The sequence below is a fragment of the Podarcis liolepis genome, assembly GCF_965112155.1.
Source record: "Podarcis liolepis genome assembly, chromosome: 2".
NCBI classification, from domain to species: domain Eukaryota; kingdom Metazoa; phylum Chordata; class Lepidosauria; order Squamata; family Lacertidae; genus Podarcis; species Podarcis liolepis.
Genome location: NC_139555.1, coordinates 68694962 through 68714303, shown reverse-complemented (window position 1 = coordinate 68714303; position 19342 = coordinate 68694962). Strand labels below are relative to the sequence as shown.

General features: G+C 44.2%; 1 protein-coding gene across 4 annotated transcripts in view; it reads left to right on the top strand.

Annotated features, from left to right (window-relative positions):
- The window catches only part of UIMC1 (ubiquitin interaction motif containing 1), an 86596-nt gene that overhangs the window by 25691 nt on the left and 41563 nt on the right, over window positions 1–19342 (top strand). For 2 of the 4 annotated variants that reach the window (XM_083488356.1, XM_083488354.1), the window contains exons 3-5: window positions 5529–5616; window positions 11187–11311; window positions 11687–12820. In XM_083488356.1, the coding sequence (XP_083344482.1) occupies window positions 5529–5616; window positions 11187–11311; window positions 11687–12820 (1347 nt within the window). Of the gene's footprint in view, window positions 1–5525; window positions 5617–11186; window positions 11312–11686; window positions 12821–19342 lie in introns of all 4 variants that reach the window. The other 2 variants (XM_083488355.1, XM_083488353.1) reach the window with 1 other exon arrangement.

The window sequence follows — 19342 nt, the reverse complement described above, 5'->3', positions numbered from 1 at the left end:
TGGTAGTGAGAGAAATTGGGGTTGGCCTAGGGTGCGGTTGCTTGTTTGTGATTGGCTGTGGTGAACTTTGTTTTCATGTGTGAGTGGGGTGTGTGTGTGTGTTTGAATCAGGTTAGCCATATTGATTCATATGCTCTTGGTGGATTCTTGTTGTTGTCTTGTTGGGTTGATAAAGGAGAGCAATACCGGGGTGAAGGTATCTTCTTCTATTTGTCCCTGTGTCAGTTTCAATTTGTCGGTTAATTTTTCTAGTACAGTGGTGCCTCGCAAGACGAAATTAATCCGTTCCGCGAGTCTCTTCGTCTTGCGTTTTTTTCATCTTGCGAAGCATGGCTATTAGCGGCTTAGCGGCTATTAACGGCTTAGCTGCTTAGCAGCTATTAACAGCTTAGCGGCTTTAAGAAAAAGGAAACAAACTCGCAAGAACTCGCAAGACGTTTCGTCTTGCGAAGCAAGCCCATAGGGAAATTTGTCTTGCGGAACGACTCAAAAAACGGAAAACTCTTTCGTCTTGCGCGTATTTTGTCTTGCGAGGCATTCATCTTGCGAGGTACCACTGTAGGGCTGTTTCCCATACTATTTGGTACCATTGGTCCATGCTTACTCCTGACAGGTCTCTCCAGTGTCTGCCTATGATGTTTCTGGTTGCTGAGGGTAGGTGGGTTATGAGTTCTTTGTGATATGAGTGGACATTAGTGTCTTGGAATATGTTTAGTAGGGCCAGTTCTGGGGTAATTTCCAATACTTGCTTAGTTATTTTACATATTTCTTGTATGGCTGTTGTCCAGAATAGTTGGATTTTGGGGCATTCCCACCACATGTGTAGGTATGTACCTGTGGAGGTGCACCTCTCCAGCATTTTGGTGAAGTTCCTGAACGTATTAGCGCTAGTTTCCTTGGTGTTAGGTGAGTTCTTGGTCCTTGGTCCTTTAGGTGAGTTTCAGAGTGAGTTCTTTTCTTTTCGTTGATATGGATTTAAAAGGGGGGTTAGACTACATTCTGGTCCACTGAGTGGGATTAATCTCATAGCCTATTTTGTCTTCCCATTGTTTTTTTATTACGTCTAGCGTGTTTGTGGGATTTTGGAGTAGTATTTTGTATATTGTGGATACCATCCCTTTGCCGTGTCGCTTTGTTGTTAGGAACCCACCGTGTATCTGAAGAAGTGTGCATGCACACGAAAGCTCATATCAAGAACAACTTAGTTGGTCTCTAAGGTGCTACTGGACATTTTATTTTATTTTATTTTTTATATTTCTACCCACAGTTAAGTCACTCTTGTTTCCCTCTCCTACAATTTTTACTCATATACTTAGTCTGCATTCTATCATTCAAGTCATGGATCTCTTGATAAGTGTACACATTCTTTGCTACCTCTCCTTTTGCTAATTTTGCTACCTCTCCTTTCCTGTATGGGCTATTCCTTTTGAATAGGGTATACCTCTCAGTTTCTACATTCCAGTCATGAGTTTCATCCCACCAGGTTTCACTAATGCCTAAAATATCATGTTTGCCAACCTGTATTAAGAGTGAAAATTCTTCTTGCTTGTTTCCTGTACTCTGTGCATTAGTGTAGAGACAAGTGAAACAATGAGTCTTTCCTCTGCACACTGCTGCCTCTGTCACCCTCAGTAGGAAGTCATCTACTGCCACCACACATCACTTTCTTCTATGGAGAGCAGCAGGAATTGTTCTGTTCACTGTACCTTTCACTGCCACCTCAGTGTGTTTTGGGTTTTCCACTTCTATTCTTGCTGCTCTGGCTGAGAATCGGTGTCCAGGGTGAGGGCATGGAATTGATTTTGCCACTCCAGAGACAAAACATGGCTCCTGACAGTCCTGCTTTCTTTGTGTTATGTTCCTTCAGGGGGTTGCCTCCTGTATTGGGTGATCTTGCTCCTCCCTAGGGTTCCCTTCCTGCATTTCTGCTCCAAGATAGTCCACTCGGGTCTAGTGAGAATTTCCTCATTTTGCCTGATAGCTCAGAGTGTGGTTGGCAGGCCTCAAGTCGCTGTACCTTCTCTTCCAGCAAGGTAATCAGCTTGCACTTGCTACATGTGTAGTTTTGCCCGTTCTTAGGCAGGAAGACAAACATGGCACAGATGTTGCTGGTAATTGCAGCAGCTCCATTACTCTCCAGGTCTCTTGGTTCCCCACACACTGTGAGACAGCTCCAGGCTTCCCCCTCAAACTAAACAACCTTGCAAATGCCCCTGTTTACAAGTCCTGGCCATGAGAGCTTCACCTGCTGGATTTCCTCCTGTAGTGCTTGTATTAAAAATACAGCAGCCCTGTCTTGTTGCAGGTGGCGCTGTTGCCATGTTTGAAACCGCCTGTGTTTGAAGCATCTGCTGCGCCAAGATGGTGAGGCCCCTGAGGCCCAGCGCTTGAAGAGGGGGTGGGCAGGGAAGCCACAGAGATGAGTTTTGCCAGATGCTAAGAGGGGAACACGACTGCCTGAGGAGTTCCAGGCAATTTTCATCCCCCCACCTCCCCACTTTTTCTTGCTTGTATTCTTACTTGCCTTAAGACTGCCTTCTCAGCAATGCCACCGCCTCAACCTTTTCAGACAGATAGCCGAGTTAGTCTTTTGCATCAAAAACAACAAAAGAGTCTAGTAGTGCTTTCAAAGACTAACGAAGATATTATGGCATAATCTTTCATAGACCAAGTGGACTGTAGTCCATGAAAGCTTAAGCCATAATAAATGCGTTGGTCTTTAAGGTGCTACAAGACTCTTTGTTGTTTTTCACTACAACAGATGAATACTACTGCTCCTCTGGAAACTCTTCCCTGACATTATTTATGAAGCTAAACAGCCCAGGCCCCAGAACTCACTGCAGACCTCCATTTGCCACCTCTTTTCTCTTTTATGTCAATTCATTATTATCCACTGAGTGCAGTTATTTTTAGACACTTGCATACCCACTTTATGGTTGTTTCATTTAGTCCACATAATTCATCCTTGCTCAAGAGGATGCGATTTGGGGCTGGATCAATATCCTTGTTGATATCTGGGGCTGTGAGGCTGCTTAGCGAACACTAACAGGACTTTCCAATTCCTGGCTGAAGAGTGGGAGGAAACTCCTTGTACGTGTGGTGCTGGCGTTGTGTATTTATGGGCTGTAGATTGCAGCCTAGATAATTTCCACCTGTATACTTAACTGACAAGAGAAGAGAACTAACAGAGCATTTCTAATCCCCAGGTCTGCTGGCTAGAGATGGTTTAGGACAGGGGTCTGCAACCTTTAAGACAAAAAGAGCCACTTGGACCCGTTTCCGAAGGAAAAAAAAAAGGGAGCCGCGAAACCCGTCAATAAAAAAATAACTTTTTTGTCACTTTTTATTATTTCTTTGTTTGACCCCTCAGAATTACTCCTCCTCATAGAAATAAACGTTAAATTAACAAGTTACCTTTTTGTGTGTGTGTGTTCTTCACTCCCCTTCAAAACAGTGACCAGCGTACATGCCTCCTTTCAATGCAGTGACCAGCGTACATGCCCCTTACAATGTAGCGGGCGGGCGGGAAGGTGACGTCGGGACGGTGCGTGACTAATGCATGCACTGCCCCCATGCGACATCACAGCCAGTACAGCGCCCGCCACATTGGGGAGTGTCGGGGCGCACAATGCGCCTCCTCCCCTCGCTAGTATCCGCCCCGGAGCCGCGGCAAAGGTGTAAAAGAGCCACATGCGGCTCCGGAGCCGCGGGTTGCAGACCCCTGGTTTAGGATGAGACAGAGGTACCTCTCAGCCAGGGGAGGACCATGCTCAGTGCAGTGGTCCTGCCGTGCTCGTGGTTGTAGATCTGCCAGTGGTGTTTTGGCTAGTGGAAGCCATTATTAGCCCCCAATATTTGGTTCATCACCCCCCCCCCAGCTTTGCCCATCAGTTTGCCATAATTTCTTCTGTAACATCACTACACTTGCTATGAGGAGTTGGCTTTGTTTTTTTCTAAACAATTCTACCAGTATTTTCCTCATTTTGAATCCCTAGCTCTATCTTCTTTAGCCCTTTTAAAAAACCTACCCTGTACAGTGGAACCTCGGTTGACGAATGTAATCCATTCTGGAAGACCATTTGACTTCCAAAACGTTCAACAACCGAGGTGCAATTCCATTGAGAAAAATGGAGAAAAACGCCTCGGAAGCCGTTCGACTTCCTAGGCGCATTCAAAAACTGAAGCATTCACTTCTGGGTTGTCGGCATTCAATAGCCGAAACGTTCGACTTCTGAAGTGTTCAACAACCGAGGTTCCACTGTAGTAGGCTTTGTGAATCAGATCAATTCTCTGAATTCAAATTTGTGTAGAATGTCCCTTTCATATTGCCCAAATATTATTTTACATGCTCTTTTCTGCTACTAACTTCATGTTTCTCTTCAATTTTTGTTTCTATTAATATCATTAGTTGTTTCAGTACTTCACCTTTTTTAAAATAGATGTTGCACTCTATTGTATACTCTGTTGGTATCTTTTTCTGAGGTAAACAACACACTTGAGATGCCTTTCTTTGTTTGCAACATAAAAATATCTGTCTCTGGCTGGTTGCAACTCATTGTGTACCTTTCTTTTTCTGACTTTTGTCCAGCCTTACACTCCTGTGCTGGATCAGTATTCTTGACCTTAGCAATCTATCTCTCCTTCTCCTTTTGGTCAGTTTCCATTTTAGACTCTTCAGTCATTAAAAAGATTCCTGCGTCGCCGTTATGTGTCATGTTCAATTTCTCCTGTTCTTTCTCTGCTTGGATATGGCTTGCAATTGTGCTTCCATTGTTGCATCCTTTAAATCTTAACTGTCCCTGACAAATGCTCATACTGTTGACTTTTAAAAATGTACTTAGTTGTCAGTTCAGGGAGGCCATAGCATGATAGCCATTTTGATGGATGTGCCACCCCCCCTTCCTTCAGAGGCAAATAAAAGAAGTTATCAGTCTAAAGTATGATACATAGGAGGGTGACGTCTCATAGTGAACAGCATTAGATTGTGGAGTTCTCTCCCCCCCCCTTATTAACTAAGTGTCCCTTACCTTTGGGGAATCAGCTTTGCTGGATGATACCTTTACAGCTGTACTAAGAAAGCACCTTGCCCTGTTAGATGTCCCTGCTGGAAGATCTCATCAAGTTTTTCTTTTGCATTTTCACTCTTTATAACTTCCTGAATGTAAAAGCAAACAACTTCTTGTTAAAATCCTATGCAGCTGGTACTCTGCATGGAAGTGACTGACATGAGGTCTGTTGTCCTTTGCTGCTAATCTGTTTACACGTTTGCCTGCATCCCTCGTTGCTCATTATACTTACCACACAGCTCCTTTAATAGCTACAGAATACTCTTTTATTTGTGTCTGAAAGTCACATTTCTCACCAGTCGAGGAGTCTGCCTTTGTGCCAGCTTTTCCTTTTCTCTCCCCCCCCCTTCCCTGGGCTTGGAGATTTGGATGAAGGTTGAGGCAGGAGGGATGGGGGAAGGGTGGCAAATGGTAGCATCTTCTGTAGTTTATGTATTTACCATATTTCTTCTCTTGCAGCAGGAGTCCAAGGAGGAACATGGTCTGCAGAAGAAAAGAACAAAGCAGCAGCTGGATAGACTGAAGTTTGCCGCAAAAAGGAAAATAGCACGTAGGTCTCATCTGCGCAGGGGAATGTGGGAGCTGGAGAATGAGAGTACACTGGTTTTTTTTGTATGGAGTTTCTTACATATGCCTTTGCATGACACATATGCCAGGGCCTACCAACGCAAAAGTAGCCGCTTTGTATGAGGTCTGACATTGTATGCGGATAAACAATGTCACCACAGATACATATAGATATGATACAGCTAAGTGTCATTGTGCATATCTATTGGCATAAAGGAAAAGAGCCTTGTAAGGTTGCCAAGGCTGTCACTGTTTATGCAAAGTACAGCATTACTATCTATTTCCTCTATGAAGACAATGGAACAAGGGCTATGTTATATGGCAGCCATGAGATGAGAAAAAGGATAAGAAGACCTTGAATCTAAGCTCTATCCAGAGACAACTGTAGTTGGTGTGTAGAGTTACAGTGAGCGTCTCACGGACAGAATATTCTTGCTTGTTGCTTGATTGGTTAATAGGGCAAGAGTACATGCGGTTTATTCAGTAATTAGCCTTCTGGGTGACTCTGTAACTTAATTTATTTGTGAAATGAAATTCTTTGCTGTGATTCTAGGATCTTGTTCTTCTAGAAACGTGCTGTTTCACAGAGGTAGTCTTAGTTAGATCTCCTCAGCTGAGCCCATTGCTGTAAGTTTGCAGCAGCAGTTTATAAGTATGCTCCAACTCACAAGATTTATTGTGAGTGGTGCTGGTTTTACAAGGAGCATCTGATTTGGAAATATAATGGAATACATTTCTGAATGGACCCCAAGCAGTGGTTGTAACCTGATAAACTCCAAATGGAGGAGATGGGAAGTAGGTTGCAAATAGCCCTCTTTGCAAATCCCTTTGTAGGAAGAAAGAAGTGCATATTCAGTACTCCAAACAAGCTAAAGGCCCACAGATGTGAGCAAGAAGGCATGAAATCCTCTGTGTGTACAGAATACCTAGGAGAGAGATTAACATGAAGCCATCGATGTTTTGTGTTGAAACTGTAATGTGTAGAATCCATTTGCCGCTGGCAGCACAAGACTAGATCCTCCGTCCAGCATCCAGCAGAATGTGGTCTTAGAACTGCGCTTGATAATTGGCATGAGCAAAGGTAGTGAGTCTCCTCATCAGTTCGCTCCTTTGGATGCAGGTCTCATACCTACTACATTAGAGCAGTCAATTAGCAATAATTAATTAGGCACATCCACTTACATGTCTGCTCTTTTATTTATTAGAACTATAATTAGCCTTTTAGTGTTTATTTTTAGGCAAATTAAGGTTCATTTCTTTGAAATATAAACCACTGTCAGTGTTTTAAAGGGTTGCTTGGGTTTTATGACAAATTGGCCTCTTGGAGATGAGGCTGCCTAGGGAGGGTGGGATTGTTTGGCCCCTCCTATGTAGGCCAATTGAGACTTATTCAAGCAATTAATAACTGTGTATAGTGGTAGTGATGTTTTTATTCAAGAAAAGGCTGTTTTCCTCCCAATGCAAACAGCAATCACGAGGGGCAGGGGCTGGAACTGGGGTATGGGCAAAGGGTTAAAGTCCCCCTCCCTGCAGTTGACATTTCCCCATGACCACTATTTACCGTATTTTTCGCTCTATAAGATGCACCAGACCATAAGACGCACCTAGTTTGTGGGGGAGGAAAATAAGAAAAAAATTATTCTGAATCCCAGAAGCCAGAACAGCAAGAGGGATCACTCCGCAGCGAAAGCAGCGATCCCTTTTGCTGTTCCTGGCTTCTAGGATAGCTGCGCAGCCTGCATTCGCTCCATAAGATGCACACACATTTCCCCTTACTTTTTAGGAGAGAAAAAGTGAGTCTTATAGAGCAAAAAATACAGTACTTAAAACAAACATCCACCCAACTACTAATCCGTGAATAATGTCACGTCTGGTTTCATCCTATGTGGAGAAATAAGGCCCGCATGTGCTGCCAATTTCCAAAGCTGGAACATTTCTCATATTGTTAGTGTTTAAGGCACATTGTTCTTTTCTGACTTTGTAATTTTTAATCATTTTTAACATTGAGCTATAATTCAAATACACCCGTGACGTTATATTCTCAACAAGCTAAGATTAAAACATACAAACCTACATAAATCCTTTTCTTTGGAATGTTTCTGATGTATGTCTTCTAGAACAGTAAATCTCTTTTCACTGTACATTAATTTCACTATGATTGTGAGTGTAATACAGCCAACATTTTTGGGGGTGGGGGTGGGGAATCTGTTAGCAAGAGAACTCGGAACTGGTGGTGCTTTGCATCTAATTTGTTTTCAAACGTCCAACTGAAACATGAATTGTGTAGTAAATTGGCATATTAGCATGTAAAAAGGCTCAGAACTAGTTTAATTTGTTTAAGGCTGTAATGTCTTTAAAAACAGTGTATGTACACCCCCTCCTCATGTTTTCTTGGCGGGATTGATCATATGACACTGACATTTCTACTTATCAATGGAACTAGGAGTGTAGTGGGAGCCTAGCTTTGGAACAATGAAACTATGCTGACTTTAGCACACAAACAAAAACCCCCTCAAGTTTTATAATGGAGCTATTCAGAATTCGTGGGCACATATGTGCAAGCACATAATTTGTGTCCGAAAGGGCATGCAAATGGTTTTCTGTCTGCTAGACGTTGGTTGTATAGACTACCTGCCAAACCATTCAGACAGTGCTTGCTTCTGAGAGCTCAGCTTCTATTTTTGTGTCTTGGAGCTCTTAAATAGTCTGTTTGCCCACACCAGTAGGAGGCTAACGCAATACTTAGAATTTCTAATCATCATAAATTATGACCAATGTAATCAACATCAAGCGCACACAAATTGTGAGCGTTTGCAGACAGCGTTTAGAAATGATCAGATGTTAAGCAGAATAATACATGATAGCCAGAGATACGCAGCATGGCTTTGACAGAACAGATGCCCTGCTTCTCTCAGGGAGATGGCTTGCTCCTTTCACTGTCGTGCAAGTTGGATGTATTTCATGGTGGGTGGGGGGCAAAGATTTATCCTTTTCACTGCACCCGTGAATTTGGAAAGTGGAATAAATGTTGTTTATTTTCTCTCTCTGATATGCCAGAAGGATTCTTGTCTAGAGTTCTTCCGTGTTCCATTTTACTATGCCCTTTTTTTCACTCCCTGGCAGCGTGATACACCATATTGCTTCTTAGATGGAATTTCATTTGCATTGTGTTTTATAGTTGTTGACAGTCTGGTTATGCAGTCATGGGTTTTTGTTTTTTTTAAGTGAGAGATTGAGAACAGGTAACTGATGATTGTGATCCTATGTCCATTAATTTCTGCTTAGATCCCTTGTAATCAGATAATGCAGTTTTGCTGTCAGTATCTTAATTATATGAAATCCAGTTATTATAAAATATTCTGCTGGTTCTTGAGGATGTCCAGGCCCTTGTACTGTATATGTACAAGAATACACATTCCAGTGGTAAAGCTATAATATGGCTGCTCAAAGCACTGTTGCTTTTAAGAGGGGGGGTGGGATAACTCAGCAGCTTATTTCTGTATACAGTTGTTAAAGGCACAAGAACCCTGTTTCCTTAGTGCCAAACTTAAACCAAAGCCTACGCCGTCATCCTGTAGACATATACCTGGGAATAAGCCCCATTAATCCCAAAGAGACTTACTTTTCAGTAGACATGTATAGCATTGTACTGAAAGTTAACATAATGAGTGTCTGGCTTTAGGCCCTGCACAGCAGGAGACACACCTAAGCATATTTGAAAAAATTACACGTTTTGCATTTGCTATTCAGGAAAGGGATTCTTTAACAACCAGTTGCACTTACTGTGTAGTAGTATTTGCAGATCATCACCTCTAAGGAATACCTGATCTCTTATGAACCCACCATAGGTGCATCCTGGTTACCAGGAAAAAAGGAAGGGCCAGCTCTGGAAATCTCAAGGACTACTATAGAATAAGACAGAAGCAGGAAAGTGCACTAAAGAACCCCAGGGATTCCTGCTGCCTGGTGTCCAAACAAGTCGCATATCAATCGCAGCTCTGACATCACTCATTGGCTAAACCCACAGGCAGCTGGGAGCAGCCAGGCTGGCTCACTTCACAGAAATTGCTTAGAAGGATACCTGCATATTTTGCTTCATAGGTTTCTTTCTAGGAGGGCTAGAGATTTTCTTAAGAAAATAATAAATAAACTTAGGCTATTGTGCCCTGATACTGTACCCATGGGTGGGGCATTGCCCCCACCCCCCTGACTTAAACTCAGCTCCAGGAAAGCTAATGCCCATTAAGCAGGGCAAAATGAAACGGCATTGTGTCACATAGTTGCTTATTCATAGTTGTGACCATATCCAAGGGGTGTTGCAAAGTCCATGTTTCAGTTTAGACCTGCTGCTTTTCTCTTGAGAAGAGGGAGTGATGAGGTTCAGTAACCCACAAATGAGGTTTCCTCTGGAGGCATTTCTCAGGTGTTGAGAAGATGCTCCTGAGGAGGCTGTGATGGCGTCCTAATTGCTTTGGTGTCCAAACACTTTACAGTAAAGGAATCTGAGGTATTCACCGTGTCTGGAAGGTGATCTGTTTCTTCAAAGCTCTTCTCTTTAGTTTCTTCTATGGTGTTTTGTGCTCAGGTGCACTTGTTGGGTTAAGAGTTGTTATGTGTGAGAGAGGATTTCTCAGAAAGTGCTGCTCAGAATCAACTTACAATGGTTTGACTGAAGAGTGTTTCAATGTGCTCTTCAAATTCTCAGAAAGCAGGGGAGTTGCTGGAGTTTCTTTTTCATTCTGGTTTTCAGGCTTGGATATTTTTAGCTAAGTGAAAGTGATGGGTCAGAAATCTAAAAAAACCAACACCCTGGTTTTTTCCAGAACAGCTTTGGTTTTTTGTTTTTGCAACTTTGTATAGGTAGGGGGAGAGTGGTCTCATCCCAGGTAGGAAGGCGTGCAGATCCGAAGATCATTCTCTGTCTTTTCCAGGTTGTTCTTCTCATTTTTATATTTTTTATTTTTTGCACTAGTCCAGGCGAATGTGGCTCGTGACCTTTGCCCGTTTGCATTTCAGGAGGCTTGGCAGTATACACCACAGAGCACTATGACTTTTAAAGTTAATAATAATGTTGAGTGGAAAGGAACTAACTTCACTGTGCTCTACCAGCAGACTGTGCCTTTTAGAAAAAGTCTGTTCATGCACAGTTCAGTGTTCAAAGTCTACCGCTTTTCCTTTGTGCCCTTTGATGATAGTATTGCATGTGGAAGTACAAAACAGGGTCGCTGCCAGATGATTATGTGATAAAATATTTCATTGTGATGAATTCACCAAAGAGTCAAAGCTGAGATCACTATGGGAACCTTAACTAAATGCCCTGACTTGGTTCAGTGATTTGATATTGCACAAAATGCATTACTCTGCATTTAGCACTGTCTGTTCCAGTTTTGAAGGCACACGGCAAGGTAAGCTGAGATGTAACAGCTTTGATCCAATTTAGTTGGCCTTTTTCCCCTGTGAAGGTGAAAGTCCCCAGGCACCTTCTTCAGGGCATAAGGAATGAGAGCCTGCTGCATTGTATTGTGTTACGCTTTTCTTTTTCACTTTTTTCAGAGATGACGGAAGATGAACAGTTTGCCCTGGCTCTGAAAATGAGCGAGCAAGAAGCCAGGCAGTTGAACTCGCAAGAGGAGGAAGAGGAAGAGCTTCTGAGAAAGGCCATTGCTGAGAGCCTTGGTGTAAGTGAAGCAGAAATACTTGGGCTACAGAATTGCCCGTTCACATCTTTCCCTGCCCTGTACTCCCCCTCTGCAGTTCAAATGAGGTGTTTGTTATGGGACAGGCTTCCATCTGGAATTCTAGCCAGTCTTCTGTAAGGCATAAATGCATCTGACAAGGTGAGCTCACAATACATTTGTTAATCTTCACCATGTTAACAGCCCCAAACACGTCTAATGAATGATTTCACCTTTAGCTATCATTTTGTAGATTAACATGGAAGTGTCCATTTATATATTTTACTCAGTGGAGCAGCAGTCAGTTTGATTTAATAATTAGGAATGTACATTTTCAAAGGCAAATCATTTGTGTGCATTTTTCACCCTCCTTTCTAGAGCTGCCAGCCTTCTGAGTCTTCTGCTGCAGCTGCCGTGCCCCATCCTTCCAAGGCACCAGTGTCTTCAGCACCAAGCTACCCAGCTGGGCAAGAGGATCCTGAGCTCCTTGCAGCTCTACTGCCTTGCCCTGAGTCTCCTTGCTCTGAGTACAGCTCCCTCTCACACAGTGGCAAAACTGATAAGAATGGACAGACAGATGTCGCCAAGAGGCCCCTAGTAGTACTGACGAGGTTAAGCCAGGCAACAGTTGAGAGCTCACTAGTCTCTAGCATAATTGTATCTCCAGGGAAGAGCCAACCTTCTGCAAGGTCAAATGAAAACCCTTCCCCATCAGCAAGGAGCAGTTCCAGCGATACACCACCCAGTCTAGAAGAAGGGACATCAGTTGCCTTAAGTCCCACCTTTCCCCAAAGGCCTCGGGGCACTTTGTCACTGGCACCTCAGAGACTTTTTGCAGGAAGGTTTAGCCCTCCAAAGCCAACAGGCAAGGAAACCGAAAAGCATTCCCAAAATTACATGGAAGGAGATTCCCTTCCTGGCTGCTCAGAAGCTCCGGAGAAAGCGGCCCTGGAGCACAGCATGTTGGACTACTCCAGCAGACCAGGGTCTGAACTTGGACATCGGTTGGAGCCCATCAAGAAGACATGTCTTTCTCCTGGGCTGGTGGAAAGGACTGAATTGCCCAGAAATGCTCCTCCACTGTGTGCACTTCATAGGGGTGACGAGGAGTGCCAAGAAGGCGAAGAGAGAGACATGGTGCACTATTACTGGGGTGTTCCCTTCTGCCCTAAAGGCGTGGATCCCAACAAATATACCCAAGTCATCCTGTGTCAGCTTGAGGTTTACCAGAAAAGCCTGAAACAGGCTCAGCGACAGCTTCTACACAAGAAACCATTTGGGGAGCCCATTGTCCCCAATTTGTGTCCCTTGAGGCGAAGTGACCGTGGCAAAGCAGCAAAGGAAGCATCTAAGAGAGATGAAGGTACAGATGAGCAGGAAGGAGAAGAAATGGATGAGAAAAAGGAGCCTGAGAGCATAGCCTGGCTTCTGTCCCCAATAAATGGAGAGCAGAACATGGCAGGGGGAAGAAACCCTGAGCGTGATGATGAGCCAGCAAGCAGCTCATTTCAGGTAAATTTGCTGCGCTTTCTTTGTCGGTCTGGTGAATTCTGAATGAAGGAGGGGGAGTGGCTAGTTATCTTTGCTTGATGTTGTGATCTATACAACAGACTAGACCCCAAAGAATGTTGGTGCGTATTTAGGGGTACATTGGTTCACTACAACTTGCCACACTTCTAAGGTCAAAGAGATTTGGTGAACTTTGCAGCTTTTTAAAAGAATAGTGGACAACTCAGCATTATAGTGAACTGAATCTCTAGTAGGTGGCTGCTCAAGCAAGGGTGGAGAAACTTTTCAGCCCCAAGCTAACCTTGTGTCTTAACCTTCTGGGGGCCACATGCTAGCTGTGTGCAGGGCCAAAGCAAAAAGTGGGTATACACACACTCCTTTACATGAACACAAACACTTCCATGCGCTCTCCCTAGCTTCAGTCTCCAGGAACTTGCCCTCTCCTCCCAGAGTGGCAATCAGACTTGAAAAAAAGCATTGGAGCTAATGGAAGTCATTTTTTCAAGCCTAATTGTCACTTGGGGAATATTGGGGGCATGGGGCATGTTGCAGTCAGATGAGGAGGACTCATGGGCTGCGTCTGAGCCGGTGGGCTTGAGGTTCCCCATCACTGAGATAGCTTGTTTCTGCCAAGAGATTAAATAATAGACTTGAAACCCAGTTTGTGCTCTCTGGTTTCTAAATTGTAACAAATGTGACTTTCCTTTGCAAGATCAATCATAGAAAGCATATACCAATGTATCTTACCGCCAAAATGTTCAGCTCTTGATGGTTATGCTAATAGCTATGAAGGCAACCATATGACTGAAAATTGTGGCTTATACACAAAGAGTTCTAGTATAGCAAGTCATCTATTGCTGGCATGAGCATTGCTGTATTTTTTTAAAAAATTGTTTGTTTTGCTTGGCCTGTTCTCTGCCTTACTAGGTAAATCCATATGCTACCAGAGATAGTAAAATGCCATGTGACCTAGTTCTAAAATACATTTTCAGCAGGAAAACATTTGCTATTTTGCACTGAGTTTTTTACATTATTTTGCTCTTTGGGAGATGTGCCATTCATAAGACTATGCAGTCTCTTAGGATTTCTCTGTGTTTCTTAGCCAGTTGCACAACTTAGGTTTTAAGGGCGCCTAAGCAGCAGTGATTGATTTTAATGGGCAAGCTTTCCTATGTGTTTATCATGTCACTGAACAGAGGATGAGATGTGACAGGGAGAATGTTATAATCCTTCCTCATTGGTGTGGCATGCGCAGCCAAGCCAAACATTAACCTGTTCCTCTTGCTTTAATTGTTGTCTCTGTGTGCCATTTTTTCAAGCTGCCGGACAGCCACTAGGTGTCAGTGTTTGTTTCATTTCAAGAGCTGGAAGCAGCTTTCGGTCATTGCTGCTGTTTAAACAGATTGCTAGTCAGATGAAGTATTTATTGCTGCTGTATTTTAGGTTTGTGTCAGCCTTTTCCAACCCTCATTTTTCATAATGACTTCGCTGCTAGATCATTGTATAACTTTATCTTCGCTCTGACTGAAGCTCAACCTTGTTGTTACTATTTTCAAGTGTATTTGATTGTTTACCCCAGTGATGGAAAGATACTTAACTTGTTTTGTGATATTTATATTCTGTCTTGTAATATTGAACGCGCTGAGGAAAAACTGTCATGTCTGCATTTTCTTTCAGAAGCAAAAGTGCAGTGCAGCCTTGCTTCTGGTTTCACAGTTTTGGATCCAGAGAGGCTATATTTAAACACACCTTAAAGGTGACCTGCGAAGGAGAAAATGTTGGACTTGTGCCCTATTTTTGCTCATTTATGATAGATGGAGATGACCGAGATGACCGAGTGTTTTTGTGTCAAAGCTGTTTTTATCTCTCTGCCTCAGTTGTTGGAAATCCAGGCCTTATTTAGCCTGGATTTTTGTGTGTGTGTGGCATGTGAAGTTCTGATGAAAATCTAGGAAAACCCCAAAGGCCTGATAGCACTGGTAGCCAAGAAAGGGAATTAATAATATAGGAAGCTGTCAAATGGGAGACTGTGATGAGCTGATACATCTAAGCACAGAAGTTAGATATACCCCAGCTTCTTCAAAGCCATTCTTAGGAACACGGTGAGACTCTTTATACAGAGTCAGACCATTGGTCCGTCTAGCTTAGCATTGTCTATATCAGATGCGGGGAACCTTTGACCCTCTAGGGGTTGCTGAACTACAACTCCCAACCTTGTGCTTGCGACAGCTGGTGGGAATTGTAGTTCAACTACATCTGGAGGACCAACGTTCCTCATTGCTGCTCTACACTGTGATGTAGCAGCTCCCCAGAGTTTCTGATAAGGGTCTTTCAGAGCGCTGTCTGGAGATGCCAAGGACTGAGCCCAGGGCCTTCTGTACACAAAGCAGCTGGGGAAGAGTCACCACTCAGTGGTAGAGCATCTGCTCTGCTTTCAAAAAATCCCAGGTTCAGCTCCCAGCATCTCCAAGTAGAGCTAGGAGAGAACACTGTCTGAAATCCTGGAAATCTGTTGCCAGTCAGTGTGGACGATGCTGAGCTACATGGACCACGGAGCCACAGTCTTTCTATTTTTAAGCCCTAAACGAGTTCCTGGAAGAAGGCGCACCATAATGCAAATTCAGTGTCCCTTTCGACTACATCCTCAAGGAATGCAGGCGTTGAGTGCACAAGTCTTAAGCAGTCTTCCAGCAAAAACGGAGAGTAATAGATTTGACATTTAAAATGGCTCTAGGGCCGTGAGAAACAAATGGGGTTGTTGGGGCAACCTGAAAACACAATTAAAATGTAAAAAGCTCAAGTTCCAACTCATAAATATACACTAAAGCACCTTAAGGTATAGCAGAGAAGCCAAGGCAGGGCTTCAGCCGAGTATGACAATATGCTTTGCGGCAGGTGATTCTTAACACCCCTTTTCTTTCTTCCGCCATGTAATGGAACATGGAGCTGATGGCAGGTAATTCAAAGACCACTTTTCCATGTTTTAAGCCTCATTTGAGCACTACATTTTTCTCCGCCATAATTACCCACCGGCGTTCTTTGTCACTGTTTCAGCACCCTTTGTGTTGACAGTAGTGTAAGTCCTAATGTATTTAAGGTGCCAAAGTGTCTCCTTAGCTGTTGAGTCCGGGCGGCTGCTACCTCTCCCCTCCCCCCCGCTTCTGACTTGTTGCTATTCCAGTACAGCTGAATCCGTGCTAGTCTGGGATGTTAAATCTGCATCGTGCTTTTCCTGGCGGTTTGAGCTGCTGGCAAGCCTGTTTGACTATGCCCCCTGCATCTGCCGAATTGCAAAGCTGTTAATCAAGACAGTAACTACCGTTGCCTTCAAGTCTTCCCTAGTGGTTCCTCGCTCCATCCTGCTACGGTGAAATGCTGCTAAAATGGACAGTGTGCTTGAGCTACCCCTTCAGACTCTGCTTCCCGCTGTTCTTTGGGAAACGATATATACCTCTGTTGTCTCTTTAGATGAACGGCTTTCATGATTCAGTGCCTAGAATAGATTGAAACTAGATGTTATGGCAGATGTGGGCCTCTACTGAAAACAACAACCCCATGTCTCTGTCTCTTCCTTTCTTGTTGTTCGTAAATTCTAGGGATACTGCACGCCTGATATAACATCATTACCTTGCAAGTTCCCACCATCACCACTTCATTGACCACTTCTTGTTCTTCCCGTAAATAACAAACAATCCTCAATACAATTTTGGGTAAAGTCAACACCCCAAAAGTTGGAAACAAGTAGGAGATGTATAGCAATCACATAGCTCTGTGTATGATCACAATTTATATACATCTTATCTAGAGCAAGCCCTGCCATGCAGCGAGGCGAGGCTATCTGCTTAAGCCATTCCCATGCCGGGGTGGAATACAAGACCCAGAGTTCTTTGTCTGATTACCCACACCTTCCGTGCAGTGTCTTTATGGTTGCCACAGCATCACTTCCAGCTTCCAGTGCTTCATTTGGGTCTAGCACAGTGCTCCAATAATATCTGGTGTATGTAGAAAGGAATGAAAATATTGGAATGTGCACCACACAGTAAACTCTGGAACAACCCAAATCATACACCCCATATACCATACACTGGATGGGAGGGTCTTCCAACACATAAGACCAGATGTTCTCAGGACAAAATAAACATAAACATAGACCGTTACAGGTTTCTTGTGAGATAGCTGTAAATGCAGTCAACATATACTTGCGTGGATGGTAGCTGGGATGTTTAGAACAAATATTTAAAGCAATGCATAGAACATTGCATTATTGTCTTAATTCATATTTGATCTATAGGTCAATATTTCCTGCAGGTGACTATTGAAGAACAATATGCACCTACTTTTTAACAGATGAAGAGTAGGAGTAATAAGATTGCTCAGGGTAACCTTTTTTCTATAAATGACTATTGACTCATGGGAAAAATCTATTGGGGTCCAGAGCCAAATGTGGGAGAGCCATCAATAAGATAGAAACATCTGTAGAAGAAAGCTGTAGAAGATCAGATATTTCCAACCTTTTCACACCCAGGCCCACTTTTAACCCAAGCATGCATTTGGGGACCCATTTCTTAATCTTGTACTATATAAGCCCACAAGGTGGCTTGATAGCTTAGACAGACATGAGACTCCTAATGCCAGTGTTGTGTGTTAGAGCCCCATGTTGGGCAAGAGATTACTACATTGCAGGGGGTTGGACTAGATGACCCTTGAGGTCCCTTCCAATCTATGGTTCTGGTAGTACAGTGGTACCTCGCAAGACGAATGCCTCGCAAGACGAAAAACGCGCAAGACGAAAGAGTTTTCCGTTTTTTGAGTCGTTCCGCAAGACGAATTTCCCTATGGGCTTGCTTCGCAAGACGAAACGTCTTGCGAGTTTGTTTCCTTTTTCTTAAAGCCACTAAGCCGTTAATAGCCGCTAAGCCGCTAATAGCCGTGCTTCGCAAGACGAAAAAACCGCAAGACGAGACTCACAGAACGGATTACAGTGGTACCCCGCAAGACGAACGCCTCGCGAGACGAAAAACTCGCAAAACGAAAGGTTTTTTCGTTTTCGAGTTGCCTCGCAAGACGAATTTCCCTATGGGCTTGCTTCGCAAAACGAAGCTTGCCCCGGGGACAGCGGGTCTTCTCTTTTGAAGCAAGGGGTGGCGGGGAGAAGCGATCTCCCCGCAGCCCCTTGCTTCAAAAGAGGTCCGGGGGCAGCGGGAAGCGCAGCGCTTCTTCCCCGCTGCCCCCGGACCTCTTTTGAAGCAAGGGGCTGCGGGGAGATCGCTTCTCCCGGTGCTCCGAAGCCGGGCGGGGGGGAGGGAAAACCTTCTGAAGGCAGGCGGGGGGCGAAAGTCTTTGCTCCCCCCTGCCTGCCTGTCCTGGAGGGCTTTTGAAGGCAGGCGGGGGGAGCAAAGACTTTCGCCCCCCACCCGCCTTCAGAAGAGGTCCAGGACCTCTTCTGAAGGCTGGCGGGGGGCAAAAGTCTTTGTCCCCCCTGCCTGCCTTCCCAGGGGCTTTTAAATCGCCCCGGACAGCGGAGAAGTCCTCCGCTGTCCCGGGGCGATTTTAAAATGCCTCCTGCCAGCATTTTAAGATCGCCTGGACAGCGGAGAAGTCCTCCGCTGTCCCGGGGTTTTTTAAAATGCTGGGGGTGGGAAGAAAAGCCCTTGTCCCCCCCCCAGCCTTCAGAAGAGGTCCAGGGACAGACTGTCCCCGGACCTGGTCTGAAGGCGGTTTCCCTAGGAACGCATTAATTGATTTTCAATGCATTCCTATGGGAAACTGTGCATCGCAAGACGAAAAAACCGCAAGACGAAGAGACTTGCGGAACGAATTAATTTCGTCTTGCGAGGCACCACTGTAATTTCATCTTGCGAGGCACCACTGTAGTACTGCTGTTGCGACCCACCTTCGATCAAGCCATGAGCAACTAGTGGGTCCTGACCCACCTGTTGAAGACCAGTGAGGCTAGATGCTCTTGATGTGTCTGAAAATATTTATTTGTGCATGATGTATGAGAGATGAAGTTAGTTTAATATGGAATGAGCAGGAGTAGAATGCAAAACCCCATGACAACTGCATTTGGAGTCTAACACAGGAAATAGGAAGTTCAGTGATGGATGGCTCAGTGACGGATGGCTTGATATAAGAATAGGGCAAAATATAAGAATGAAAAAGTTAGAGGAGTCTACCAGCATCTCCTTTCTTTCATTTCTTGACCCCCTTTCCCGTGGCAACTTATCTGAGTTCTTATTTGGGGAATGACTGTAGCTCAGTTGTAGAGCATCTGCTTTTAAGGCAGAAGCTCCTTGGTTTAATCGCCAGCATCTCCAGACAGGGCTGGCAGGGATTTTTGTCTGAAACCCTGAAGAGCTGCTGCCTGTCAATGTAGACCAGGCATAGGCAAACTTGGCCCTCCAGATGTTTTGTGACTACAACTCCCATCATCCCTGACCATTGGTCCTGTTAGCTAGGGATGATGGGAGTTGTAGTCCCGAACATCTGGAGGGCCGAGTTTGCCTATGCCTGATGTAGACCATA